This window comes from Sarcophilus harrisii, chromosome 1 (genome assembly GCF_902635505.1).
Source record: "Sarcophilus harrisii chromosome 1, mSarHar1.11, whole genome shotgun sequence".
NCBI classification, from domain to species: Eukaryota; Metazoa; Chordata; class Mammalia; order Dasyuromorphia; family Dasyuridae; genus Sarcophilus; species Sarcophilus harrisii.
This window is the reverse complement of record NC_045426.1, coordinates 605,899,307-605,924,568: the sequence shown is the minus strand read 5'-3', so window position 1 is coordinate 605,924,568 and position 25,262 is coordinate 605,899,307. Positions and strand designations below refer to the sequence as shown.

The following is a 25,262-nucleotide window of genomic DNA, read 5'->3' as shown; positions in this document are numbered from 1 at the left end:
TTTTTGTAGACTTTATAAATTCTAGATAACTGGGTATTATTATTTTGTTTCCATCTGTGATTTCAGGCATGTAGAAAACTCCTTGCAAGGAAATGCATACAAGTCAATAAGTATCCTGTAGCTCATATTCCTAGATAATGTCATGGATCACTGAGACCCTAAGTGACTTGCACAGGGCCACACAGCTGGTATAACAGGGCCTGATCGCGGGTTTCCCTGACTTCATAAATACTTCTCTGCTTATTCATTATTCTCATTACTATTATCTCACGCCTCATTATTATTAATGACAACATTATTTATTGATGGGTTAACTTTGGAAAATTGTGACAATTTTTCTAAATGTATTTTAGGCCCAGAGCCCACAGTTGAGAAATTTGGTTGCTATGTTTATTTTATGAATATCAGGGAGTGACATGTACTTCATTGTGGGATTTTGGGGGGGAGTTCTTGATGTATGATTGTGACCTTGGGTTCTTGAATGCTAAGCTAGTGAAACAAAAGTCCTGACTAATATTATGGAGGAATAATGACTCTGTGTACTGGCCTAACAATGTCCTATGTATGTTTGCTGTCCAAGAACCAATCTAGCTAACTTGGAGAAAGTTAGCACCTGTTTGGCTATCTATGGTAAAGAGGTTTAAAAAAAAATTTTTTTTTTGCTTTATTTTGTTCAGAATATTCTTGAAGACCATATAACAATTAAACGAGCACTTTATAAACCTTAAAGCAAATAGCTATATGCCCTGAGCAAATCACTTGATTCTGTTTGCCTCAGTTTCCTCATCTGTTAAATGAATTGAAGAAGGAAATGGCAAACTACTCCAGTATCTTTATCAAGAAAAACTCAAAAGGAGTTGCAAAGATTCAGAAATGACTGAAAAACTAAAGAACAATAACTGCAAGATTAGATGACTGGCCCAACATCATACAGTCAGTATGTATGAGAGGTTGGACTTGAATTTAGACCTTCCTGACTCTGAAGACAGCTTGTTCCTGTAATCTTTTGCACGGCAGTACAAATGTACTTTTTTTCTTTTTGTTTTTGGAGAAGGCTGGGTATTCTCTGGAATTCCCCACTGGGATGGTTTGCTCTTTTGGCTGTCCTGACCCATCCATGTAAACACCCCAGTTATTTTTAAGGTGGTCTTCAATTCATCTAAAATTTAAAATTATTTAAATATTAGGTTTTCTCTTGGGTCATTGTTACAAGTTTCCTGAGATAAAATGGTTTGTTGTTTGTTATTGTCATTATAGTGCTTGTAAAGACATAGTTTATGGGCAATTAAGACCCTTCTCCTGTTAGATGTAAGGGGAAGAGCAAAACTCTTAATTTCTTTGAGAATGAGTGCTTCATGTGTAAAATATAGGTCATAGATTTGGAAGGGACTTTTGAAGTCCTCTGATCCAAGCCCTTTTGAGACTCAGAGAAGTCTTGTCGAGCATCCCAGAGACAGTACATAACAGTCCCTGGATTCAAGGCCAGTTCCTCTAAATGCAGCCTTTCTCCTTGTACCAAGCCTGCCTTAAAACAAGGAGTTAGGGTATAAATGATCTCTTGAAGTCCCTTCTTGCTTTTCTATCTCAGCCTCTCTTGTAATGTACACTTATTGTACATAATGAAAAAAAGGTAGAAATCAGTTTTCTAACACAAACTGTTTTGTTGTTGAAAGGTTTACTCGCCCTCCATTAATCATCTTCTCTGTGGATGGCTTCCGTGCCTCTTACATGAAGAAAGGGAGCAAGGTCATGCCTAACATTGAAAAACTACGTAAGAAATTTCCCTATATCTTCACACCTGCCACCTGTGGCCTATGTGTTAATTTAATTACCTACTGACCCTTTAGGTGTATGGATAGAATTCTTCTTGATCTGTATTTGTACAATACAGATATCTTGACTTTGATATCTTGTGATATGAGTGCCTATAAGAGAATTGAAAACTCATAAAATGTGATAAAGTAGAAATAACACATGCTAATTCTTAGTAATTCCATAAGACAGTTTGTAAAAAAAAAAAAAAAAAAAAAAAAAAGCCTTTTTAGAGATATGCAAATGAGAATTGTCCCCATGTTTTTATTGAATGCTTTTTCCATTTTTAACATCTTCACTTATGTTTTCAGGATCTTGTGGCACACATTCTCCTTACATGAGACCTGTCTACCCTACAAAAACCTTCCCAAACTTATATACCTTGGCAACTGTAAGTTTTTTTCAAGATATATTTAATATATTCAAAGGAAGGAATAATACTGAGATAATTTAAAAAGAAAAAATGTTTTTTAAGAATTGCTAAATAGTGTTAAAAGAGAAGCCAGTATGTTCTCAAACCTTATTATTCCATCTGATTCACAAGGATGAAATAGTTTTTAGTCTTAACAAAAGACATTTATTTTGACTTTAAATGCTAAAACCTTTAAATTTATTCCTCACTAAAAAAAATGTGTCGCTTTATTAAAAGAAAAAGATTGTTAGTGAGAAGTCATTTGTATTAGGACTAATACAATATTCGGTTTTTCAAACTTAATGAGCTCTGTTGCTTGTCCTCTGACTTTGAAGTTTAATTATATTTTGTTATATAACTAGAATTTTAGGTATTCCTTTAGATTCAAGCACCTGCCATTTTTGTTTCCTTAATGGTACATGGGATAGGAGTAAAGTGAGAAAATAAGTGAGTATATAAGGAAAAGAGAGTTAGAGGGGAGAAGAGACTATTAAAAGAAGTAAAAGAATAGCTAACTAAGCTCCAAAGTTTAAGAATTAATTAAAAATGAAAATGCTTATGTTCTGGTCCACTGGTTTCACATTGTTTTATAATTAATACCCTCTTCAATAAAGACTATGGATAGTGCATTACCATTACATTCTTAAATTTATAATATATTTAAAAATAACTATTCTACAAATGGGAATGAATATCTTCCCATGTACAATAAGTAGATAATTTGAGACATCTATATATATATATACATATATATTATACAGATATATGTATCTCCATAAATATGGATATATAAATATATACACATGTGTATGGGTGTGTACATATATATATATACACTGATATGTAAGTATATATAGCTATATACATATACACACATATATGTGTGTATATGTATATTATATGTACATATATGTATATATGTATGTATAAATATAAACACACGTACATACATAATACACTTTTATAAAGTAGTAACTCTTGAACTAGAATTGTTCCTGACTTTTTTGCATATTGATGAAATTATATTAATAAATTTCCTTTTTTTTTTCAGGGGCTTTACCCTGAATCACATGGAATTGTTGGCAATTCAATGTATGATCCTGTATTTGATGCTACTTTCCACCTTCGAGGACGAGAGAAATTTAATCACAGATGGTGGGGAGGCCAACCAGTAAGTTTGAGTTTTTTGCTGTGCTTTAGAAATTTTGATTTTCTTTGGCTCACACCAGTGTTTTTCATAATTTTGAGAAATTTTGAGAAACATCCTCTAAGGATTGGCAACCCATCTGTAATTTATGGTTTTAGAGACACTAATTATGGGGCATTGAGTGGCTAATCAACCAACTGATAAGTATTTATTAAGCTCTTACACAGTGGCACTATGTGAAGCACTAGTAAAGTTACTCATGTAAGTCAGAGATAGAATTTGATTATTCTAATACAATATTCAGTTTTTCAAACTTAGTGAGCTCTGTTGCTTGATCTTCCTTTTCCACTGTTCCATATTCCTTTGGAGTAATAAACACCCAGATGTTACTCTGTGACTACTTTTTTCTGTTTGTTTAGGCCTTTGCCTCTTGTAAACCACCGAGTTAATATCTTTTTTTTGTTCAGTTAAATTAGGAAGCATAAAGTAATCACTAAAAAGTTAGATTTACATAATTAAATTGTGATTTAGCCAAGTATTTATTTAACAAACATTTATGGAACAGACCTGCTTGATCAAATGATTATGTCTTTATTTAGTACTATAATATTCAAGAGAGATAGATGTAAAAAAAATTACATTCTCTATTCTCAAAGGGCTTATATAATAATGGAATGGACAAATTTAGACAAACTCTATGTACCACTGTAATAAATCAGGGTTGAGTTGGGCCTGAATTAGGGTAATAGCTGTGGAATGATAAGGTTAAAGGAGATAGAAAAAGATTTAATAGACATTTTGAAGAAACCTTCAAAACACTTAGGATCATAGATTTACAACTGGAAAGGATGTTAGAGGTTACCTAATTCAATTATAATTTATAGATGAAGAAAGTGAGAGTCAAAGAGGCTAAATTGTGCAGAGTCTTTCAGATAGCCATTGGCAGGATCCTCCTATTTTAAATTCAGCTGGGTGGTGCAGTGATTAGAGGACTGTGGGCTTCGAGTCAGCATAACCTGAGTTCAAAGTCAGCATCAGATACTTACTAGCTATATGAACCTAGGCAATTCATTTATCTCTGCCTCAGTTTAGAGAACTGAAAAATGGGGATAATAATAGCACTTACCAAGATTGTTGTGAGCATCAAATGAAATATTTGCAAAGCACTTAGTACAATGCCAGGCACATGTTTTGTTGTTGTTTAGTCGTTTTAAGTCATGTCCAACTCTTCATGACCCCTTTGGGGAATTTTCTTGGCAAAGATATTAGAATGGTTTGCCACTTCCTTTTCTAGCTCATTTTATAGATGAGAAAATTGAGATAAATAAGATCAAGTGAATTGCCCAGGGTCACACAACTAGTAAACATCTAAACCTGGCACCTAGTGGGTACTTAATAAATGTTCATTCTTTTTCCTTCCTCTCTCTCCTCCCTGTTCCCATTGAATCATACTGCCTCAATAGTTGTCTTTATGTATTTAAAAACATTTAGAATTGCTATACTTGTCTTCAAAGAAAGCAGTGAATATAAGTTGCAAAGTGGATAACTTGATGTGAGGAAGTTTGCCACCAAGTAGAGCTGTTTCAAAGTAGAATAGGCTTCCCCAGAAGGTAGTGGGTTTCCCCTCTTTAGAAGTTTTTAAACTATGGCTTAATGACCACTTGTTAGCTCTGCTGTGTAGGTGATTCTTGGTCAAGTATAAGTTGGAGTAGCTGACTTTTGATTTCCCTTCTAACTTCAACAGATGATGTCATACACAGGAATTGGGTGACTGGGGAAATAATGGTATCATTAACAGAAATAAGTGTATCCAAAAAAGGGACATATTTGTAGAATATTCTGAGGTACATAATTTCACAGTTTTTTCTACTAGAATATCTCTCTTAGAGTGAAAGAGTTCTTAATAAAGTTTAATGTTATAAAGAGGTCCCTCACTTGATTTTAGATTGGGAAAATATTGTTTCTTCCCTATATCCGGATTTTAAAAAATTAACAAAATGGAAAGTAAAAATAGAAGTTGTTACTACTGCTGCTGCTGTGCCTAACTCTTCATGACTCCATTTGGGTTTTCTTGGTAAAGATATTGGAGTAGTTTACCTTTTCTCTAGCTCATCTTACAGATGAGGAAACTAAGGCCAACAGAATTAAGTGACTTGCCTAGAGTCACAGAGCTAATAAGGCTGAATTTGAACTTAGGAAGATGAATCCTACTGACTCTATTCTTGGTGTTGTATCCACTGTGCTACCTAACTGCTTGCAATTGAAGTACAGGGCGTCTATTTGGCTTTTGATAAATTCTTTTCTCATTGCTTTCGGATACATGTAACTATTTATTTTGATGGGAAACAATTTATCACACTTCTACATGACATCTATTGAATTTATCCCATTTTCTTCCCTCAAACAGCCACCATCCTACTTCTGGCCTTTTAATGTCATATCCATTGTATTGTAATGCCCTCCTAAGTGAGTTCCTATCTTCCATTTTCTGCCTTCTCCAATCAATCCTCCACAAAACTGCCAAAGTAATTTTCCTAAAACTAAAGCCATGTGATCATGTCACCCTCTCATTCATTAAGCACTGATTATCACTGATTCACTCCTGCCTCTGGCATAATCTTCATAATTTGTCTGCAATTTTCCTTTTCAGAATTATTTTATTTCATTCATCTTCACACCCTTTACCTTCTAGCCAAACTAGTCTATTTAAATATTCCTCGGCATTCACTTTTAACATTTACACGGGTCTACTCCATATCTAGAATGCATTTAGGATTACAGAGTCACAGATTTGAAACTGAAAAAAAATTTTCTTGGTCATATGGTCTGGCCCCATCATTTTTCATATGAGAAAACGAAAGCCAGGGAAGTTAAGGGGTTGTTTAAGGTCAGATCAGTCATTTTTCGGTCATGTCTGACTCCTCATGACCCCATCTGGGGTTTTCTTGGCAAAGATAGTGAAGTGCTTTGTTTATTTAAGGTCATAAGGGAGTCTTTGAGAGTTGAGATTTAAACTAAGGATCTCTGACTCCAAATCCAGTGGACAGTCTCCTTTATCATTTTATACTCCTTATTCACAGAATTAGTCCTGATCTTCCTTCAAGGCTCAATTTAGGCACCACTTCTCACAGGAAGCATCTTCTGATCCCTCTTTGTTGTAGGTGCTTAACAAATGCTTGTTAGATTATATTAGATTGAATAGATATCGTATTGCTAATAGAGAGTAGAATTCAAATACTTGACATCAGGGACTAGACACATGGTTCCCATAAGTGTCACTCCCATAGAGTCACTAAAAAGGTGCATGTGGCCTGATGTCCACAATTGCTTGTCATGTCTTCATAGGTATCTAACAGAGAATAAAGGGCAAATGTAACTTTTCCTTTAAAGTACCAGTCTGAAAAATGGGCCAACTGGGCAGAACAGTGAATAAGAGTACTAGGCCTAGAGTTAGGGAGATGAGTTCAAATCTGGCCCCAGACATTTAGTAATTGTGTGGCCCTGTTTGCCTCAATTTCCTCATCTATAAATTGAGCTGGAAAAAGAAATGGCAAACCTGTAGTATCTTTGCCAAGAAGGGCCCCAAAAGGGGTCATGAAGAATCAGACATGACTGAAATGACAGCAGCCTCTTGGAAAAAAGGTCATTTTAACCTGAAATAGTGGGATTTCAAAAAAGAATGTCAGTGGGTAAATGTAAAATCTAGATTTCCCACTAAAAAAGGCAATGGAAGATCTCCTTGTTCACTTAAATTCAATTGCTTCATTTCAATGATTTTCTGATTCTGTTGTCTTTCCAAATGCTAGACTCTCATGGGACTTTGATGGCTCCAGACAGAGTCCAAGGGAAATTTTGTATATGGCTTGGATTTTTATAAACAAGGTTCATGTAAGAGTAACATTTAGAAGTCAATTAGAAACTCAATCTAAATAATGTTCTGTTAAAATAACTACCTAGTTTCTTTTCTGATTTCATATTGGAATCTAGATTTATTTTGGGACATATCAAAGCCACAGATAAAAGGTAGTTTTATAAAGTTGGGTTTGGTTGCCCTATTATTGATATTGTTTCCTTTGGTTTAGCATGACTCAAAAAGAAGAGAAATCATACTAAGAATTTCTGTAGATGTGACTATCAGACAGGAGATGTAGTATTAACTGAGAGAACAAAATGAGGTCACTGTTTCAACTTGACTATTCAATATTTCTTATTTGTATGTTTTTGAAATATTTTTCAAGAAGACAACATTGGGTTTTAACCAAACATATATTCCTAAAGAAATTAAGATCTACCTAATATTTGATTTGTTATTTTTGTCATCATCTTGAAGCAAAATGGCTGCCAAACATGTTTTCACATAGATTTATCTTCAAGCACATTATACATAATACATTTGCAATTTCAAGTGGAATCATTTTTTTATCATTGTATGTTTTGGAGACACTTGTGTTATTCTGTAAATTAAAAATAAAATAAAATTTTAAAAACTTAATTTTTCATAATAACAAAATAAATATTCATTGAATATTGATAAGTTGGGGGACACATGGCTAGATGCTGGGAAATACTGAAAAGAAAAAATAACAGCCTCCCTTCACTCGAATTGCTTACAGACTAATAGATTTGACATATATGTAAAAACTCCAACTGGAGTCACTAAGGTTGGATAAAGCTCCATGGCAACAGAATTAGATAGAATTTGAAAAGGAAAAGAAGAGGTCAAAAAGTAGTTCAGCAAGGATTTATCAAGCATCTATGTCTAAGGTCTGTCCTATCAGGTGGAGATACAAAAGCAAAAATGAGACAGTCCCTGCCCTTAAGAAATTTACTAGATTACTTTTCACTGGTAGAATCATATATCAGAGATAAAAAGTAACACCTGCTACCTCAACATATAATGGGCACATTGTCCATAATCATTTCCTATAGGCAAATTCTGCTACTTCTGCAACTGTTGCTTGAGAAAATACTATTTTTTATCACCTATCTCCACCTTCACTGATTATTTAGCTATGAGTCTTGTCATTAGATATTTTTTCCTAAAATAATTTTAGGTTTTGATTTAGCTCATTAGCTCAACTTCCCCTTCACCAATTTTGAGAAGTCTTGCCCTTTTTCATTTTGCCAATCTACAGATGGCTGACCCCATTCTTCTAGTAGCCAGAACTGGCAAAGCAATGGATTAAAGGAAGCTTTCAATTATGGCTCAACAGTTGGGGAAAAAAATCCCCAAAGAGGAGAAATATTCAAGAAAGAGATAGAAAAGAAGAGCAGACAAAGGTTAAAGTATATATTGCTTTAGGGAGAACGGATGTTAAACTGTCTTGGAACAGCAACTTTTCCCCTAGTTAAACCAAAATTATAACCATATGGGATTAAGTGGATGAATTTTAGAGAGAGCTCTCACAGGCACGCCACTTGAAGGGCTACCAGGAGAAATTGTTTCTTCTGTATTCTTTACTACTGATCTCTGCCTCTTTGTTAAAGAGAATGAATTTCTGATAAATAATCCAAATTTTTAAGAGTTTGAGCATCCTTAGGGATTTTCACTGGCTCTTGCAATTCCTTTTCCTTTGTATAGGAAAGGATTTTGAATTGAAAAAGAAAATGAAGATATTTAAAAGCTATATGCCTTGCTCCCTTTTTAAAAGTGAAAGCCAAATACCAGAGATGTCAAATTAAAATTAATCACTTAAAAATCATTTATTTAGATCCTACTGTGTGCCAGGTTCTATGCAAAGCATTGGAAACACACAAAAAAGGCAAAAGACAATCACTGACTTCATAGAGCCTATGGTCTAATGGGGAAGACAATATGCAGACAAATATATACAAAACAAGCTATATATAGAATAAATATGAGATAATTAACAGAGGAAGGGTATTGAAATTAAGAGGAATTCTATAAAGTGTGGGATTTTAGTTGGGACTTAAAGGAAACCAGAGAAACCTATGGTATTAAAATAATGCTGTTATATTCAAACCTATCTGGACAAATTATATTTCATGTGTTTGCAGTTAAGTCAAGTGCTTATGCTTTGATGTAGCTTTGATGAGGATTCAGAGGACTAAGAGTCTATTCCACCTCTAAAAGCTTCTGATACATGAGACCCTGTGTGTGTTTACAAATGAATAGTTATCTTCTTGGACCACAGTTTCCTATCTGTAAAGTAATTGCCCTGGGAGATATCTGAGGTGCCTTCCATCTAGAATTCAGTGAACCTACAGTTGTATTTCATAGGTTTATGGAGGTATATGAAGATAAAAGAAGTTGTGTGGTCCCTCCCTTTAAGGAGATATACTCTAGCTGAGGAAAAGAGAAGTAATGCCAGAAAAATAAAAACGCCACATGTTGGCAAGTACTGAATAAATAGTTCAAGTCCTTGGGTAATAAAGAAGGGGGAGAGGGAGTGTAAAGTAGAGAGGACTTCCTGGATGATGTGACTTATTCAATAAAACATCTCTCTGAGATAGGGCAGTTTTATTAATCCTATTTAAGTTCAGATGTAGATTTTTGAGCATGGAAAACCATAACTTTAGGTAGGTAAGATAGAGAGGAAAAAGTATTAGGATTAACACTAGAAAACAAAAGCTTGTGCATTCCTAATCTTCAGGTTTCAGTCTACTCTTTCAGATGATCCTATCTTTGCCTGGGCTGTTCTTCAGATCTGAAATGCTCTCTCTTCTCACCTTCAACTTTTACTTTTTTTTTTTATTCTGTCAAGATTCAACTTAAATCCCACCATCTGAAGGAAGTCTTTTAAAATTCTCTCCTAGGTTTCCAGGGGATACAAAGATAGGCAAATCATTCCTATCATCATGAATCTTACATCTTAGATAGGAAGATGAGACTGAAGAAGCATGTTCACAGACACACATATATACGCATCTGGGAGTGTGTGTGTGTGTGTGTGTGTGTGTGTGTGTATGTGTCCCAAGAGCATTAACCCTTTCAGTATACTCTGTACATACTTGTAAACACATATGTGTATTGTGTGTGTATTTATATACCTACATAGAGAGAACTATCTATCTATCTATCTATTTATCTATCTATAACAATGCATAGGAATATGTGAAAAGACAAAAGCCAGCAGTATTACTTGTGGGTAGGGGCTGGGAATCAAAGAAAATTTCATTGAGGAGGTAACATTGGCTTAACCTCAAAAGAGAGGCAATTATAATATTGTAGGAGAAGTGTATACTTTCAAGTCAAAAATCTGGATTTAAATTCCTGCATGCTATCTATATTCTTGGATCTTTTCCAATTTCTAGAACTCACTTACTTACTTTTGATGAAGATATCAGATTAGGAGATTTCCAAAATTCCTTGTTGTTGGAGGCAGCAGAGTGTATAGAATATTGGATCGGGAGTATGGAAAACAAGTTGAAATCTAGCCTCAGACAAGCTGTGTGACTGAGGGCAAGTGACTTGAATTTGTCTGTCTTAATATCTTCATCTATAAAATGAGGATGATGTCAGCACTTACCTCACAATATTGTTCTAAGGATAAACTGAGATATTTATAAAGCACTTTTAAAGCACTATATAGATAGTATTGATTTTTAAAACAATTTCAACAGTATTTTATTTTTCTAAATATATGCAAAGATAATTTTCAGCATTCACTTTTGCAAAACTTTGTGTTCCAAATTTTTCTTTTTCTCTCTCCCTCCAACTCCTTTCCCAAGAAAGCAAGCAATCTGATATAGTTAAACATGTGATGCTATTATTATTGATGTTATGACTGTTCTAGTATTAGATCCTTTGCTCCTGGGATAGCAAGGATTTAAACTGTTATAAAAAATATAGAAGCATAAGAAGGAACATGCACTAGAGAATGGAAGACTGGGTTTGGTATCAGGATAACCTGAGTTCAAATCTGGCTTCTGATGCATATTGGTTTTATGACACTGAAGACTCCTTAACCTTTCAATATTCAATGGAATTCTACAGGGCTAAAATAAGTAGAAAAATGGCCTATCTGCATGGTTATAGGGAATTTCATTAGGGAGCTCTTTATACCAATGAAATCATAAACTAAATAAAATTATTTAGTCATTTTGATTGTATTTGGTTCTTCCTGGCTATATGAATTTCTGTCCCTGGGATTTTCTTGGCAAATTTACTAGAATGATTTGCCATTTCCTTTTCCAGTGGCAAATAGAGCTTAATTGACTCATCCAACCTCATACAGCTAGGAACTGTCTGAAGCTGGATTTGAACTCAGGTTTTCCTGACTCCATAGCCAGCTCCTTACCATTTTTAGCTGTTTTATACTGATTAAGCCTTTAATGAGCCTATGGATGATCTTACATTATATTCTTATATTTTTTTTTCAACTACAGAAAAAGCAATTGCTTTTCCCACTTGTGAAATAGTTCACAGAATATAAAAAAATCTGAATAAAGACATCTCACAAGTTTCTGTCTGAACTCTTTTGAAGAAAATATAATATATGCCACATAATAATACATAATAACAAAATATAATATTATAATAACATAATAGTAACAAATATAACAATATGCCCTGCCCTATAATTATAACAATAGCTGACATTTAAATCATGCTTTAAAGTTTATAAAACTTTTTTTTTCAAAAAATACTTTTTTTTTTTTTTTTTACAAAACACTGTTTTTGTTGTAAAAAGAAATACCCTATTTGACATTACAACAAAACTGTGAAGTAGGTACTACAAATATTATTTTTTCTATTTTTTGATGGCATAAGTAAAATTCAAAGAAATTAAATAAATGCCAATTATTAGAGGCAGGACTTGACCAATGTCCTTCTATCTCACTGTCCAGCGCTTTAAATACCTCATTGCCTCTCAGACTCAGGTAGTCATGAAGGAGTAGTAATAGCTTTGAATTTAGATCCTATGTATGACCTACTCTTTCCATATGCCACATCTGCCTCCCTCAGAGTTAATTTATTTTGATTTGACTGGAGCATATGTGAAGGGATGTAACATGAAATAAAGCTAAGAAATGGAGGTTGGAGCCAGCTTGTGGAGAGTCTTGTAAGAAGAATAACCCTTTGGATTGATATTGGCAAAGCCTTAGATGGTTTGCTCTTTACCTCTGAAGCTTGTCATGATTTTGCTTTGGTGTAATCTTCTGGAATGAAGCTTTGCATGTCCACTAGAATGTTTGATGTCTGTGATATATGACCTGTGTTTGTGGCCAAGGGGCTAACCAGCATCAAGAGAATAAGGACATTTACTACTAATGAAGCTGTCATGTGGAATCAATTTAGTCAGGAGTGGTTGCAATATCATTGAATCCCTGACACTTCTGTCATGATTATGACAATAATAATCAATATGTATAATTATATAATATGCAATTTAAATGTTTATGAATAATCACTTATTTTGTGTCTGAAATGATTACAATATGTAAGCCCTAATAAATAGTTAATATTAAAAATATGATATAAATACAACAACATGCTATATAATTATATATATTGTGATATAATATAATTATACATAATTTATTATTATTATGAAGCTTTAAGTTTTGGAAAGTACATTACATATATTGTTTCATTTGATCCTCAGGGCAGTCCTGGAAGATAAGTGCTATTATCATGCTTATTTTACAGCATGCCAAATTGAATTTGACACAGACTAAGTGTCTGGGGCAGAATTCAAATTCAGATCTTCCTGACTTCAAATCTGGTCACTCTATTATCTGGTTTAATTAAAGGCATCATGGTATAATGTAATAAGCATCAGAATAGTGGCTCTAGGAGATCTTAGGTTTAGCTTTAGCCTTTGCCAACTGTCAATATGACAAATAATTTACTTTCCTTGACTTAGCCTCAGTCTTCTCAGCTATCAAATGGGTATAATAGTGATACATTCCCCATTTACATCTTAGGGATCATAGATCTGGAGCTGGAAGCGACCTTTAAGGCTTTCTAGTCCTAGAAAGAGGGGGAGACAAAAGACCCATAGAGGATAAATGCACACAGATAGTGCATACAAGAGGTAGGCTTTGCAGCTAGGTCTTCTGAGTTTAGAGCCATTATTCTTTCTACAAAGGCAATGGTAGATTTGCTTCAAATACTTTTTCTTGAAGACAGTTGATAGGAATTAGCTCCTGGAATTGGACTCATAGCAATAGAGATGGAAGGAAATCTTGAAATCTTAGAGATCATTCAGTCCAACCCTCTTATTTTACAAATGGGAAAAAAACTGCTGGAAGAATGTTTTCAGGAACTGGGGATGAGAATGTACTCCAGAAATCCCTCTACTGTGGTGTCTGAGGCTGGTGGATTTCTTGAGCTTGAAATAACTAACTCTACAGAAGGACTAAAGCTGGCTTAGTCTAGCATCCATAGAATGAGCTTCCAGATACCAAGACTTGACTCCAGGATGCCTGAGAAGGAGTGAACTGGTCTATGGAAGAAATGAAGCAGATCAAAGTTCTTGTGCCAGTCATGAGTAGTCTTCTAGAAGCTAGGTGAGAGAGAAAGAGAATCTTTTGAAAAAAATGAGGAGATTGTATGTAAAGAATTTGGCAAATTATTATTAATTCAGTACTTCAATGAGTGGAGATTTCCCTGTTACGGGCACATTTGTAACTTAGGAGATGATCTTCAAAAGTGGTGGCCAAAACAAGAACAAAAAAAGCTATTCTTTAGCAAAGCTAAAAAAGAACCTCTATGAGTTAGCTATATTCGTCCTCAGTAATCAATAATAATAATAATGATGATGATGATAGTTATATCAGTCAATTTTATTAAATGCCTGCCTATTGTGTTCCAGGGGGTAGCTAGGTAAATGTAGTGGATAAAGTGCAAGGTCTAAAGTCAAATCCAGCCTCAGACACTGACTGATTAGCTGTGTGACTCTGGGAAAATCACTTAACCTTGTTTTCCTCACTTTCTTCATCTATAAAATTATCTGGAGAAGGAAATGGCAAACGACTCCAGTATCTTTGCCAAGAAAACTCCAAATGGGGTCATGGAAAGTTAGTTGTACATGACTGAAAAATTACTGAACAATAATAATAACATTGTATTCCAGGTCCTATGCTAAGCTCTGGGGTTACAAAGAAAGGCAAAAGATAGTGCCTGTCTTTCAGAAGCTCCAACTTAAGGGATTTCTCCCCCTTATGTACTAACAAGAGAGGCTAGATTGGAAATAATCAATGGAAGAAAATACTAGAATGAAGGAGAATTGGGAAAAGCTTCTACTAAATAATAGGATTCAGCTGGCATTCGAAGGATGTGCTTTAGAGTTTGCAAAGTAATTTGCATATATGTCATTTGAGCCTGTGTTATTTGGTCCCATGATTATCCCTACTTTATAGTTGGGGTAACTGAGACACAGGGAGATTCAGCATCTTGTCTAAGTGTCTGAAGCAGAATTTGAATACAGCTTTTGCTGACTTTAAGTACAATTCTCTATCCACTAGATCATCTTACTGCCTCAGATACATTGTCTGTTGGGCTTATTTTTCAGCTGTTAAGGAACTATCTGAGTTTGTATTCTGTTGGCATTGCCTTTGTGAAGAAGGGGTTCTCTACATGGCACACTAAGTAACGCATGACTCTTAGTGGTGGCTAAGAAATTATAAAGTACTTATAGTATACATGAAAGTGAGGTGGTCTGATAATGGTAGTTGTAAAATTGCAGAGTTGGATAGTTTCCACCAAACATGCTGGGTAAATTTCCATGATGTCAGGCCATTGGGCATTGCTCCAGGGAGAGTGGCTGCTTGCTTGCCTACTGCTTTTTTCCTCTCCCCCACCCCTCTACAAATGCATGATTGCCTTCTTGGCTCCTTCAAAGCCACGTGATCCTGCCTCACACCTTCCTAATCCTAAGCATCATGTTTACCTTAATCATGGAGAGCCCTACTCCAATTCATCCAATGGTTTAGCCATAAAAGGATAGATCAGAGACAACTTGACCATTGCACCTATTACCTAGAGAAGAATTTGAAGTTCAGTCACTCTAGCTGTTCACTTTGGATATCATCCAACTTGTTCAAATGGTTGTATTTTGGGATAGAGGCTTGGCATGGCACTTATGTAGTTACTTTTTGGTGTGTGTGTGCATACATGTGCATGTGCTTGTGTTCAAGACTCAGGTCCAGTACTATTTTCCACCAGATGTGTTTCCTGGTCTACACTCCCAACTCCCTTACCCTCCCCTCTTCTATGACTTTCCATTTACTCTCATCTTGTATGTAACTACTCACTTAATTGTTGTCTCCCTATTAGAATGGATACTGAATATTAACTTAGAAAAAGTAGAATCAGGAAGATCAGAGTTCAATTCTAGCTCAGACTCTCTTTAGTGGAATGATCCTGAGCAAGGCACTTAACTATTGCCTCAATTTCTTTATCTGTAAAAAGGAGGATAATAATACAAAGGGTTGTTGTAAGGATCGAATTAATATATGTAAAGTGTACTGGGGACTGCTAGATGGTACAATAGATAGAATACTAGGCTTGGAATCAAGAAGCCCTGAGTTCAAATGTAAACTCAGACACTAGCTATATGACCTTAGTCAAATCACTTAACCCTTATATGCCTTGATCACTCTGCTATAAAATGGGGACACTATGGAGAAGGAAATGACAAATTACTTAAGTATGTTTGCCAAGAAGATCCCATGCACAAATCCATGGGGTCACAGAGGGACAAATGACTGAATAACAAAAAGTATATTGCATCCTTAAAGCAACATGAATGTTATTGTTGTTTTAATTACAGGGGTTTGAGGGCAGGAACTTATTTTAATTTGGGATGGGGGCTACTTCTTTGTATCCCTAATACTCTGTGTAGTCACCAGTGCATTATAAAAATATAATGCCTATTTGCTTACTGACTGTGTGTGTTTCTATAAATAAAGTTCAAGCATTTGTATTTATTATTAGAGTGGTACTCATTTTCAGCAGCATATTCTTAGATCTTTCTCTAACTTATTAGAAGTTTTTATGAGTTGTTGTGACTAGGAAGATCACTCTGTAGGCAATGTAGTGATAAGCTCTTGTGAATCCAGCAGTCTATCACTGTGAAAGCAAAAAAAAATTCTTTCTGTACCTATTATATGCATATAAATGTAATACAATAATATAAGCATCTACCCTGTGTATTTTATGTGAATATTCATGCATATACACACACTTCTTATTTCATATTTTATATGTGTGTATCTTAAACATACACACACACACAGCACAAGTTATGGATGTATATGTATGCATATCTAAGTATGTTAAATCTCCAGGCTGAGGAATCTTCTCCTTCTCTGTGTTCTGTGTTTTCTCACTCCAAGCCAGTGCATATAGTATCCTGGCCACTAGCATGAATTTCAGTCTTTGGTCAGTTAACTGGGGGAGTGTTTGCTTAGCCCTCCCACAGGATCCCAAGTCTAGGATGTTTACTGGATGTTGTCCTTGGCCTGAGTTCCTCTCTCTCTGGTTCTCTTTTAGAATGTAACAAATATTGGGGAGACTTTCTAGAGAGATTAGAATAAACTTTGATAAAGAATCATGGGGTGTGTATGTATTCTCTTGACATATACTATAAAAATAGTCATGTTCAATAATACTTTTGATTATAATCTACAGAGATATATACATTTAGATTGAGAAAGGACTCTAAATTTTAAAAAGTCCTCCACTAACTTTTCCAAAGTGTATATATACATGCTTCTGTGTATATATATATAAATATATAAAAATATATTTAACACATGTGGTTATATAGTTATGCATGCAAATATATACACACATTTTTTTATTTGTCCATTGTGTATATAACTATATATATAGATATATGAATATATATATATATGGATGTACAGTCAATATGTTCTGAGAGTTTGAATTTGGGATCTTGAGAGGAATCATTCAAAATTAATTCCCTGTGGAGGCTGGATCTTTTGTAAGGAGGAAGAGAAGGTATAATGAGTAGGATGGTAGATAATCAAATAGTAACTGATGTTTATTCAATATGAATTGTGAGCCCATTAAACTAGGCATTTTTTTTCTATTTTCTTTTTAGAAGATCAATATTCATGAGTTGTGCAGTTATTTTTAAGTGGCCCCTATATGTTTAGTCAGGGATGATAGAGTAGTCTATTTTGAGCAAGTCTAAATTCAGTGTTTTAATTTAATTTGTGTTTAAAATCTAATTTGCAGTTTCATGTGCAAACATCTTTTTTCATTGTACTATTTTATGGAAATGCGTATTTTGTTCTCTGAATTGAAAATAAAATCAAGGGAATAAAGAGGAAAAAAAATAAAAAAATTAAATTGAGCCTCCAAAATTATAACTTTTCTAGTATCTAGTTACTAACATGTAAACTTGGTTCTCTTTTTTGGAAAATAGAAAATGCAGATGATAGCTATATTTTATCTATGGGAACAATCTATAGATATTGTGGAATATTTAGATGCCCAGAAAGATCCTGGTTATCCTTGGAAATATCAATGCTTATTTGAAATAGGTGATAAATGACATTAGGAAAATTATACAGGCATAGGGATAAACACATATATTTTAGAAAATGAAAGCTATTTTAAAAATTTAACAATATTAGGAAGACTTTCATTTTATATAAATCAAAATACTAGTCATCTGTGCCTGTGGAGAAGGAAAGATAAGATATAAGCAGCATTTACTAGTTTTGGAACCTTGGACAAATCCATAGAACTATCTGAGTCTCAATCTTTTCATTTGTAAAATGGAACCAAAAAGGGAAGATCCAAATAACTGAATATAAGTATCTAAGCTTATATCATCACTTTCATCCATCATGGTGCTGCCATGCTCAAAAAGTTAGAGTGACTGTGTATTGACTATTTCATTAAGCATATCCTCTTTTCTTTGGCTTTCAAGATCTCCAATCATCTTACTCCATGCTAATTCTACATCTATTTCCTACAACTCAAAATGTGCAAGTCATTCTGGATGTCCTTTAATCCAGCATATATTTCTTAGACACTTCCTACATGCAAGGTACCATGCTGGAGAACAGGGATCCAAAGACAAGACACCTCAAAATATTAGTTCCTGCTTTACATTTTGCTGAGAAATAAGACATGTAAATGATTAACAAATATAAGATAATTTGAGGAAGGAGAAAGTACTGATAATGATGGGAGTCCAGAAAGGCTTCCTGTAGAAGGTGGTTCCTGAAATTATCCTTGAAAAAAGCTGAGGATCCTAAGAAATAGAGGTGAAGAAGAAGCACATTCCAAGCAGGAGGGCTCCCAGGTGAGAAATGACAAATTGAATTGAGGAATATTGAGTAAGCCGATGTGACTTGAATGTGCTTCTGGGAATAATTTTGTCAAGGTAGGCTGGAACCAGATTGTGATGCCATTGATAGGAGCAAGAGTCAGAAAGGTAGAGGTAGACTTTAGAACCAAGAGAGAAATGTATTTGGGAAAATGAGGAAATATGCAGGAGGCATAGTGGTCAAGAATGTTAGCATTAATAGAGAGATATGATGAAGTATGGGGTGTGAAAAAAACTTAACATAGTGCCTGGCACATAGTAAGCACTCTTCTTCTTCTTTCTTCTTTCTTTCTTCTTCTTCCTTCTTTCCTTCTTTCTTCTTCTTCTTCTTCTTCTTCTTCTTCTTCTTCTTCTTCTTCTTCTTCTTCTTCTTCTTCTTCTTCTTCTTCTTCCTCTTCCTCTTCCTCTTCCTCCTCCTCCTCCTCCTCCTCCTCCTCCTCCTCCTCCTCCTCTTCTCCCTCCTCCTTCTTCTTCCTCCTCCTTCCTCCTTCCTCCTTCTTCCTCTCCTGTTCCTTCTCCTGGTCCTTTTCCTTCTCTCTTTTTCCTCTTCTTCCTCTTTCTTTTCCTCTTCTTTTTCTTCTTTCTCTCCCTCCATCTCCCTTTCATTCTCTTTCTTATTCTCACTATAACTTTGGTCTTGCTCTTATCCTCTTCCCCCCACTTAATATTTTCCTACTTTTCTGCTTTCTAAAACCTATTATCTTCAAGGCTCAACTCAAATCTGGCTTCCTTGAAGTGACCCTTGTCAACAATTTCAGCTCACTATGGAGCTCTCTCCTTTAGCCTACTGTAATACAGGTGTTGAAAAAATCTTAGTCCATTTTTAAGGCATTAAGGTCTTTAAAATCAGCTTTTTGGGAAAACCTGCATATGATCACTTAGAGTATTTGTTCTGAGATTGTTTCCTTTATATGGGCTTCTGTTTCCTTCTTTAAATTTTGTGATTTTAGGAGCAGCAGATGCTATATTACATACTTATATTCTTGAATAGGCATCTTTTCAACTTGTTACACCTAACATTATACTGGATATACAACCAGTATTTGTAGCCAAATGATTGTGAAGAGTCAGGCATGATTGAAATGAAACCAACAAATGAAAATTGAGGTCCAGAAGGTTAAACTGGAGCAGCTAGATGATTTAGTGGATAGATCACTGGCCCAAGAATCAGTAGAATCTGAGTTCAACTCAGGCCTCAGACACTTCCTAACTGTGTGACACTGAGCAAGTCACTTAACACATCTATACTGAGGTGGAGAAGGAAATGACAAACCACTCCAGTATCTATGCCAAGAAAATCCCAAATAGTCATGAAAAATTAGATATAAGTTAAAATGATTGAATAATAAGAACAATAGTAGCAACATATAAGGCACTATGCTAGGAGTTATGGAAACAAAAATAGATATGGCACAGACTTCATTTTCAAGTTACTTATATTCTAACAGAAAAATAAATCAAGCTCTAAAATAGTAATTATATAAAAGCTTCAACAAAAAATTAATAGTATCTATGGAAATGAATATGGAATCTATTTCCAATGGCTGCAAATTAATGGTGGGGAATGTTGTGTTGGTGGGGATAAGAGAGATGACATATTGCATCTTAATGCCTTGGGGGGAACAAAAGTCAGAATGTGTTATATTTAAGCCTCTTATGTTTTCCTCATTAGATATGGATTACTGCCACCAAGCAAGGGGTGAAAGCTGGGACATTCTTCTGGTCTGTGTAAGTGACCTTTATTTTGTGACTAACTGTAGAATTAAATTTTGAATTAAATTTCTTGGTAATAATAATAACTTATTTATGTAGCCCACCATCATAGTATAAAAAGTGCTTTCCCAAAATTAACTTTCTTGATTCCTTTGACTTCATTTGGTGATGTTCATTTTGGATAATATAAAAAAGCATCAGGAACTTTTCGTTCATATGTTTCCAATGAACCACTAAAGAGGATTTAGGGGTTTCTTTTATTTATTCATTTCATTTATTCTTTAAAGGTAAAGTAAGTTACAAGCAAGGAGAAATCTTTCTTTTTCCACATATCATTTTCAAAGGTTTTCTTCTTTTTATCCTTACAGAATTTTAGCAATTTCCCACCTAAGAAATGTATATTTCTCTTCCTCTCTCTTTTTTATTGTGGTTTGCATTATCACTTTCTATAAATATATTACAACATGCTTTATTTATTTTGGTCTGCAACTTCAAAACTTTTGTGTGGTCTTGGGCTGCTAGGAATTCAATGTAGTGGTCTAGTGGTGGTGAAGGCAATACAGGAGACCCGGAAGTCCTCTGTTCCAGTCCCATTTTGTCCACTGCACTGAGCTTGGGTTTCCTTAATGAGAAAATGGAGCTAAGTCCCTTCCCCACAGAGGTGTTGGGGGAGGATTAGTAGTTAATGTTTATGAAACGATGCTAAGATGAAACATACCTAATAAAAGTGTCAACATGTTGATTTTTTTAAAGACGGCTCCTCAGTAAAAAAAGGAATCTGTTCCAGCTTTCATTGGGATTTTGTTCCCACTGAGATGTTCTTTCCATTTTTTTTTTAATAAACCACCTTTGCCGTTTATGCTTTAACAAAAATCTGCCTTTTCTGCAATAGTAGTGTGCTGAAAGCAATCACAAATTCAAGTTAATCCAGAGTGGCACCACCTATATTCTCTAACTGCAGATTAGAATAAAAGTTGCTTTTTAAGTTTTGAAGAGTCAAATCGAAATTGGGTTTGGTGATGTGAATCTAAGACAGAAGTTCTCTTTAAAAGTCCTCCTCCCCAAGTGTTTCTGAGTTGAGGAATGAGTGTGGGTATATTAGAAATGACAACGCTTAACTTAACTGGCATGTTGATCTACCAATTTAATCTTATGAACGATATATTTTTTTAACCCTTGGCTGTAATGGATCCTTATAGGAGCCCCTTCTTCCTCTACCCTGTGTATTTGCCTGGCAAAGTGGAGTGATGCCAATAATCTAATTAATACAGAGAATTGTCCCCACCCCCACCCCCACCCCCAGAAAATGTGCAAGGGTGAGTTGAAAAGGCACAGTGTTTGGGTTTTGAATCTCAATGTTCTCCACCCTCTTCTGGCACCTTTCAAGAAGGTAGCTGTTCTGCTCCAAAGATGCCTATGATTCTGTCTCTTTTACTTTCCATATTATTTTTCCTTTCCATGCTATGCACTAGAAATTCTTAGAAATTTTTTTCTAAATCAAGAGATGGGATTCTTCTAAGTAGAAATAAGAATTTAACAACATCTTTTAAGCAGTGTGGTGGTGTAGATATTGTGCTGGACTTAAATAAGGAAACCTCACTCAGGTTCAAATCCTACCTCAGGGACTTATATGTCTTTGAGAGAAATGTCATTATTTAGACCAGGGATGGAGACTGTCTGGGTCTCAGACTGTATATATTGAATTATTTAGTCTGACTCTGCCAAGGCAATAATGAGCTGAAATCTAGGTATTATACCCCACTGCTTGACTTCTATAAGTTGATGATTTCGTATGTCTGGTGAATGATATTATAAGTATCCAAAAGGCCCTCAACATAAAAGAAGTTTTCCATCCCTGATGTAGACTGACCCTTACCTCTAGGCAGAATGGTACTAATGCTGTGTTTAAAGAGTTTTCTGTAGGAAAGGAGGGAGATTTTTTTCCCCTATAGCTTATTTTACTTTCTCATGTCAGGAAGTTATGTCTGCTGTTCATTCATTCATGCATGCATTCATTCATTCAACAAGCTTAGATACACAGGCTATGAAATAAGCTGTTCCTTCAGTACAACTGTAATACAAATGATCATAACTCTCCATATGAAGATAAGTCATAAGCTGTTTAAATTAACATCAGCATCATATCTCTGTTATCTTAGTTGTCTCTCACAAGTTTCCACTAAGGGTGGCTATTATGTCTTTAAAAAGGAGCTGCAGCTAGGTGATGCAATGGATAGAGTCCTCATCTTTGTGAGTTCAAATCCAGCCTCAGACACTTATTAGCTGTGTGACCCTGAGTGACTCACTTAACCCTATTTGCCTCAATTTCCTCAGCTGGAAAATGAGCTGGACAAGGAAATGCTAAACCACTCCAGGATCTTTACCAAGAAAATCTCAAATGGGGTCATGAAGAGTCAGACATGACTGAACAACTACCACCACCATCACTATCATTAGTAGCTAGGTGACATAGTGGATAGAATACTGGACTGGTCAGAAAGACCTGAGTTTGAATCTTACCCCAGAATCTTATTATCTATATGATCTTGAGCAAGTCAAATTAACCTCACTCATTCCAGTCTCTTCATCTGAAAAAAAAAAGGTATAATAATAGCACGTGCTTCACAGGGTTGTTATAAGGATCAGTTAAATCACAGTTTAAAATAACATTAGAAATATTATTAATTATATTAATAATATTATTAACAGCACAGCTAAGGAAACTAGAGATCAGCAAGATGAAATACTTGTTCAAAATCAGAAAACTCTTAAGTGACAGAGCTAATATTTCAATTCAGGTCCTTTTCAATTCCAAACCCAATGGTTGCATAATACTTTTCTCCAGATTGATCAAAATCACGGAGCTTTAGAGCTAGGAAAGGTTTAGAGAATAATTAAGTCAGCTTCTGCATTTTTACAGATGAGAAACTGATACTACTGGAATTCAAAGGGGACCCCCCCAAAATTTGGAATTTCAGAATGGAATTTATCATGCTGCAAAAGAAAAATCAGATCAAAAAGGAAAAAAAAAATATTAGAAAGGAAAAAAAAAGCAAGAAAGTGACGAAAATGCTATGTTGTGATCCACATTTAGTCCATATAGTTCTCCCTCTGGGTGCAGATGGCTATCTCCATTACAAGAATTGCCCTGAATCACCTCATTGTAGAAGAGAGCCAAGTCTATCACACTTGATTAACACATAATATTATTGTTGCTGTGTGCAGTGTTCTCTTGGTTCTACTCACTTCATTTGGCAGCAGTTCATGTAACTCTCTCTGCTGAACATTTCTTATAGAATAATAATATTCCATTACATTCATATACCATAACTTCTTCAGTCATTCCCCAACTGATAGTCATCCATTCAATTTCCAGTTCCTTGCCACTACAAAGAGGGCTTCTACAAACATTTTTGCACACGGGATCCTTTTTCTACTTTTTATGATCTCTTTGGAATACAGAACCAGTAGAGATACTGCTAGATTGAAGGGTATGCACCAACCAGAAATCTTTTTGACTTAGCATCCTGGACTTATAAAGTAAACTAAGATAACATAACCCAAAAGAAGAAACTCATCATTCCTAGCTACATCATTTCCAAGGCCAGGTGGCCTCTCTCACTCTCTGGGCGAGCCTCAATTTCTTTAACTGTAAAATGACAGAGGTTAGATTAAATAGCCTGTGATTTCCCTTGCAGTTATGGATCCCAGTTTAGTTTTCTCTTCTTAGAATTTCTATATAGTCGACATTCATCTATTTGTGATTAAATCACAGGATTTTTGTTTCTTTTGATTGAAGACAATATTTTTCTTGCCTATAAGTACTTTACTCTTTTTTTTTTTTTAAATTTCAATAGTATTTTATTTTTTCAAATACACATAAAGATAGTTTTCAACATTCATTCTTGTAAGACTTTATGTTCCTCATTTTCCTCCTTCCTCCCTTATCATTCTCCCTCTCCAAGACAGCAAGTAATCTGATATGGGTTAAATATGTGCAGTTTTTTAAAACATATTTCCATATTTGTCATGTTGTGAAAAAAGTCATACCAAAAAAAGGAAAACACCATGAGAAAGACAAAAACAAACAAAAAAGTGAAAATATTATGTTTTGATCCACATTCAATCTCCATAGTTATCTCTCTGAATGAGGATGGCAATTTCTCCAATTTTATTGGAATGGCCTTGAATCACCACATTGTTGAGAAGAGCCGAGTTCATCATAGTTGATCTTCACACAATCTTGTTGTCACTGTGTACAATATCCTCTTGGCTCTACTCACTTCACTTAGCATTAATTCATGTAAGTCTTTTCAAACTTGCTCATCACTTCTTATGGAACAATAGTATTTCATTACATTCATATATCATAACTTATTCAGACATTTCCTGATTGATGGGCATCCATCCATTCAATTCCCAGTTCCTTGCCACTATAAAAAGAGCTGTTATGAATACTTTTGCATATGTTGTACTCTTGTATGTAGTTCTTGGACAAACAGACCACATACATTTATTGACTGGCAATATGAGAAAGAACAATGGTTTTGGTGTAAGGAGCCCTGAGTTGAGTCTGTTTTTTGACTTTGATTTTTGTTAGCTATGTTTCCCATGGAAATCCACTGAGACAATCTACTTATTTGTAATATAATCCTGGAACTACTCATTCACATGTTTGATGGGAGAAATATAACTTTAAAGCTTACAAATTATTTAAATATGAATTATTTGTATACATTAACTATTCTTATTTTGCATCTTACAAGAATGAGACATATCCAAATATCAATGCCCTTCTGCTCATCAAAATAGATTCTTGTCATCATTAAAATGATGACATCTTGATTTCTTTAACATCCAATACTTCTCTACTATAAACTCTTAAGTTCTTTCATTAAACTTT

At 34.7% G+C, this 25,262-nt stretch overlaps 1 protein-coding gene across 4 annotated transcripts in view; it reads left to right on the top strand.

Annotated features, from left to right (window-relative positions):
* ENPP2 (ectonucleotide pyrophosphatase/phosphodiesterase 2) overlaps positions 1-25,262 on the top strand; it is a 172,645-nt gene that overhangs the window by 75,791 nt on the left and 71,592 nt on the right. For all 4 annotated transcript variants that reach the window (XM_012541787.3, XM_012541789.3, XM_012541788.3 and 1 more), the window contains exons 6-9: positions 1,674-1,771; positions 2,124-2,203; positions 3,276-3,395; positions 20,319-20,374. In XM_012541787.3, the coding sequence (XP_012397241.1) occupies positions 1,674-1,771; positions 2,124-2,203; positions 3,276-3,395; positions 20,319-20,374 (354 nt within the window). The remainder of the gene's footprint in view (positions 1-1,673; positions 1,772-2,123; positions 2,204-3,275; positions 3,396-20,318; positions 20,375-25,262) is intronic.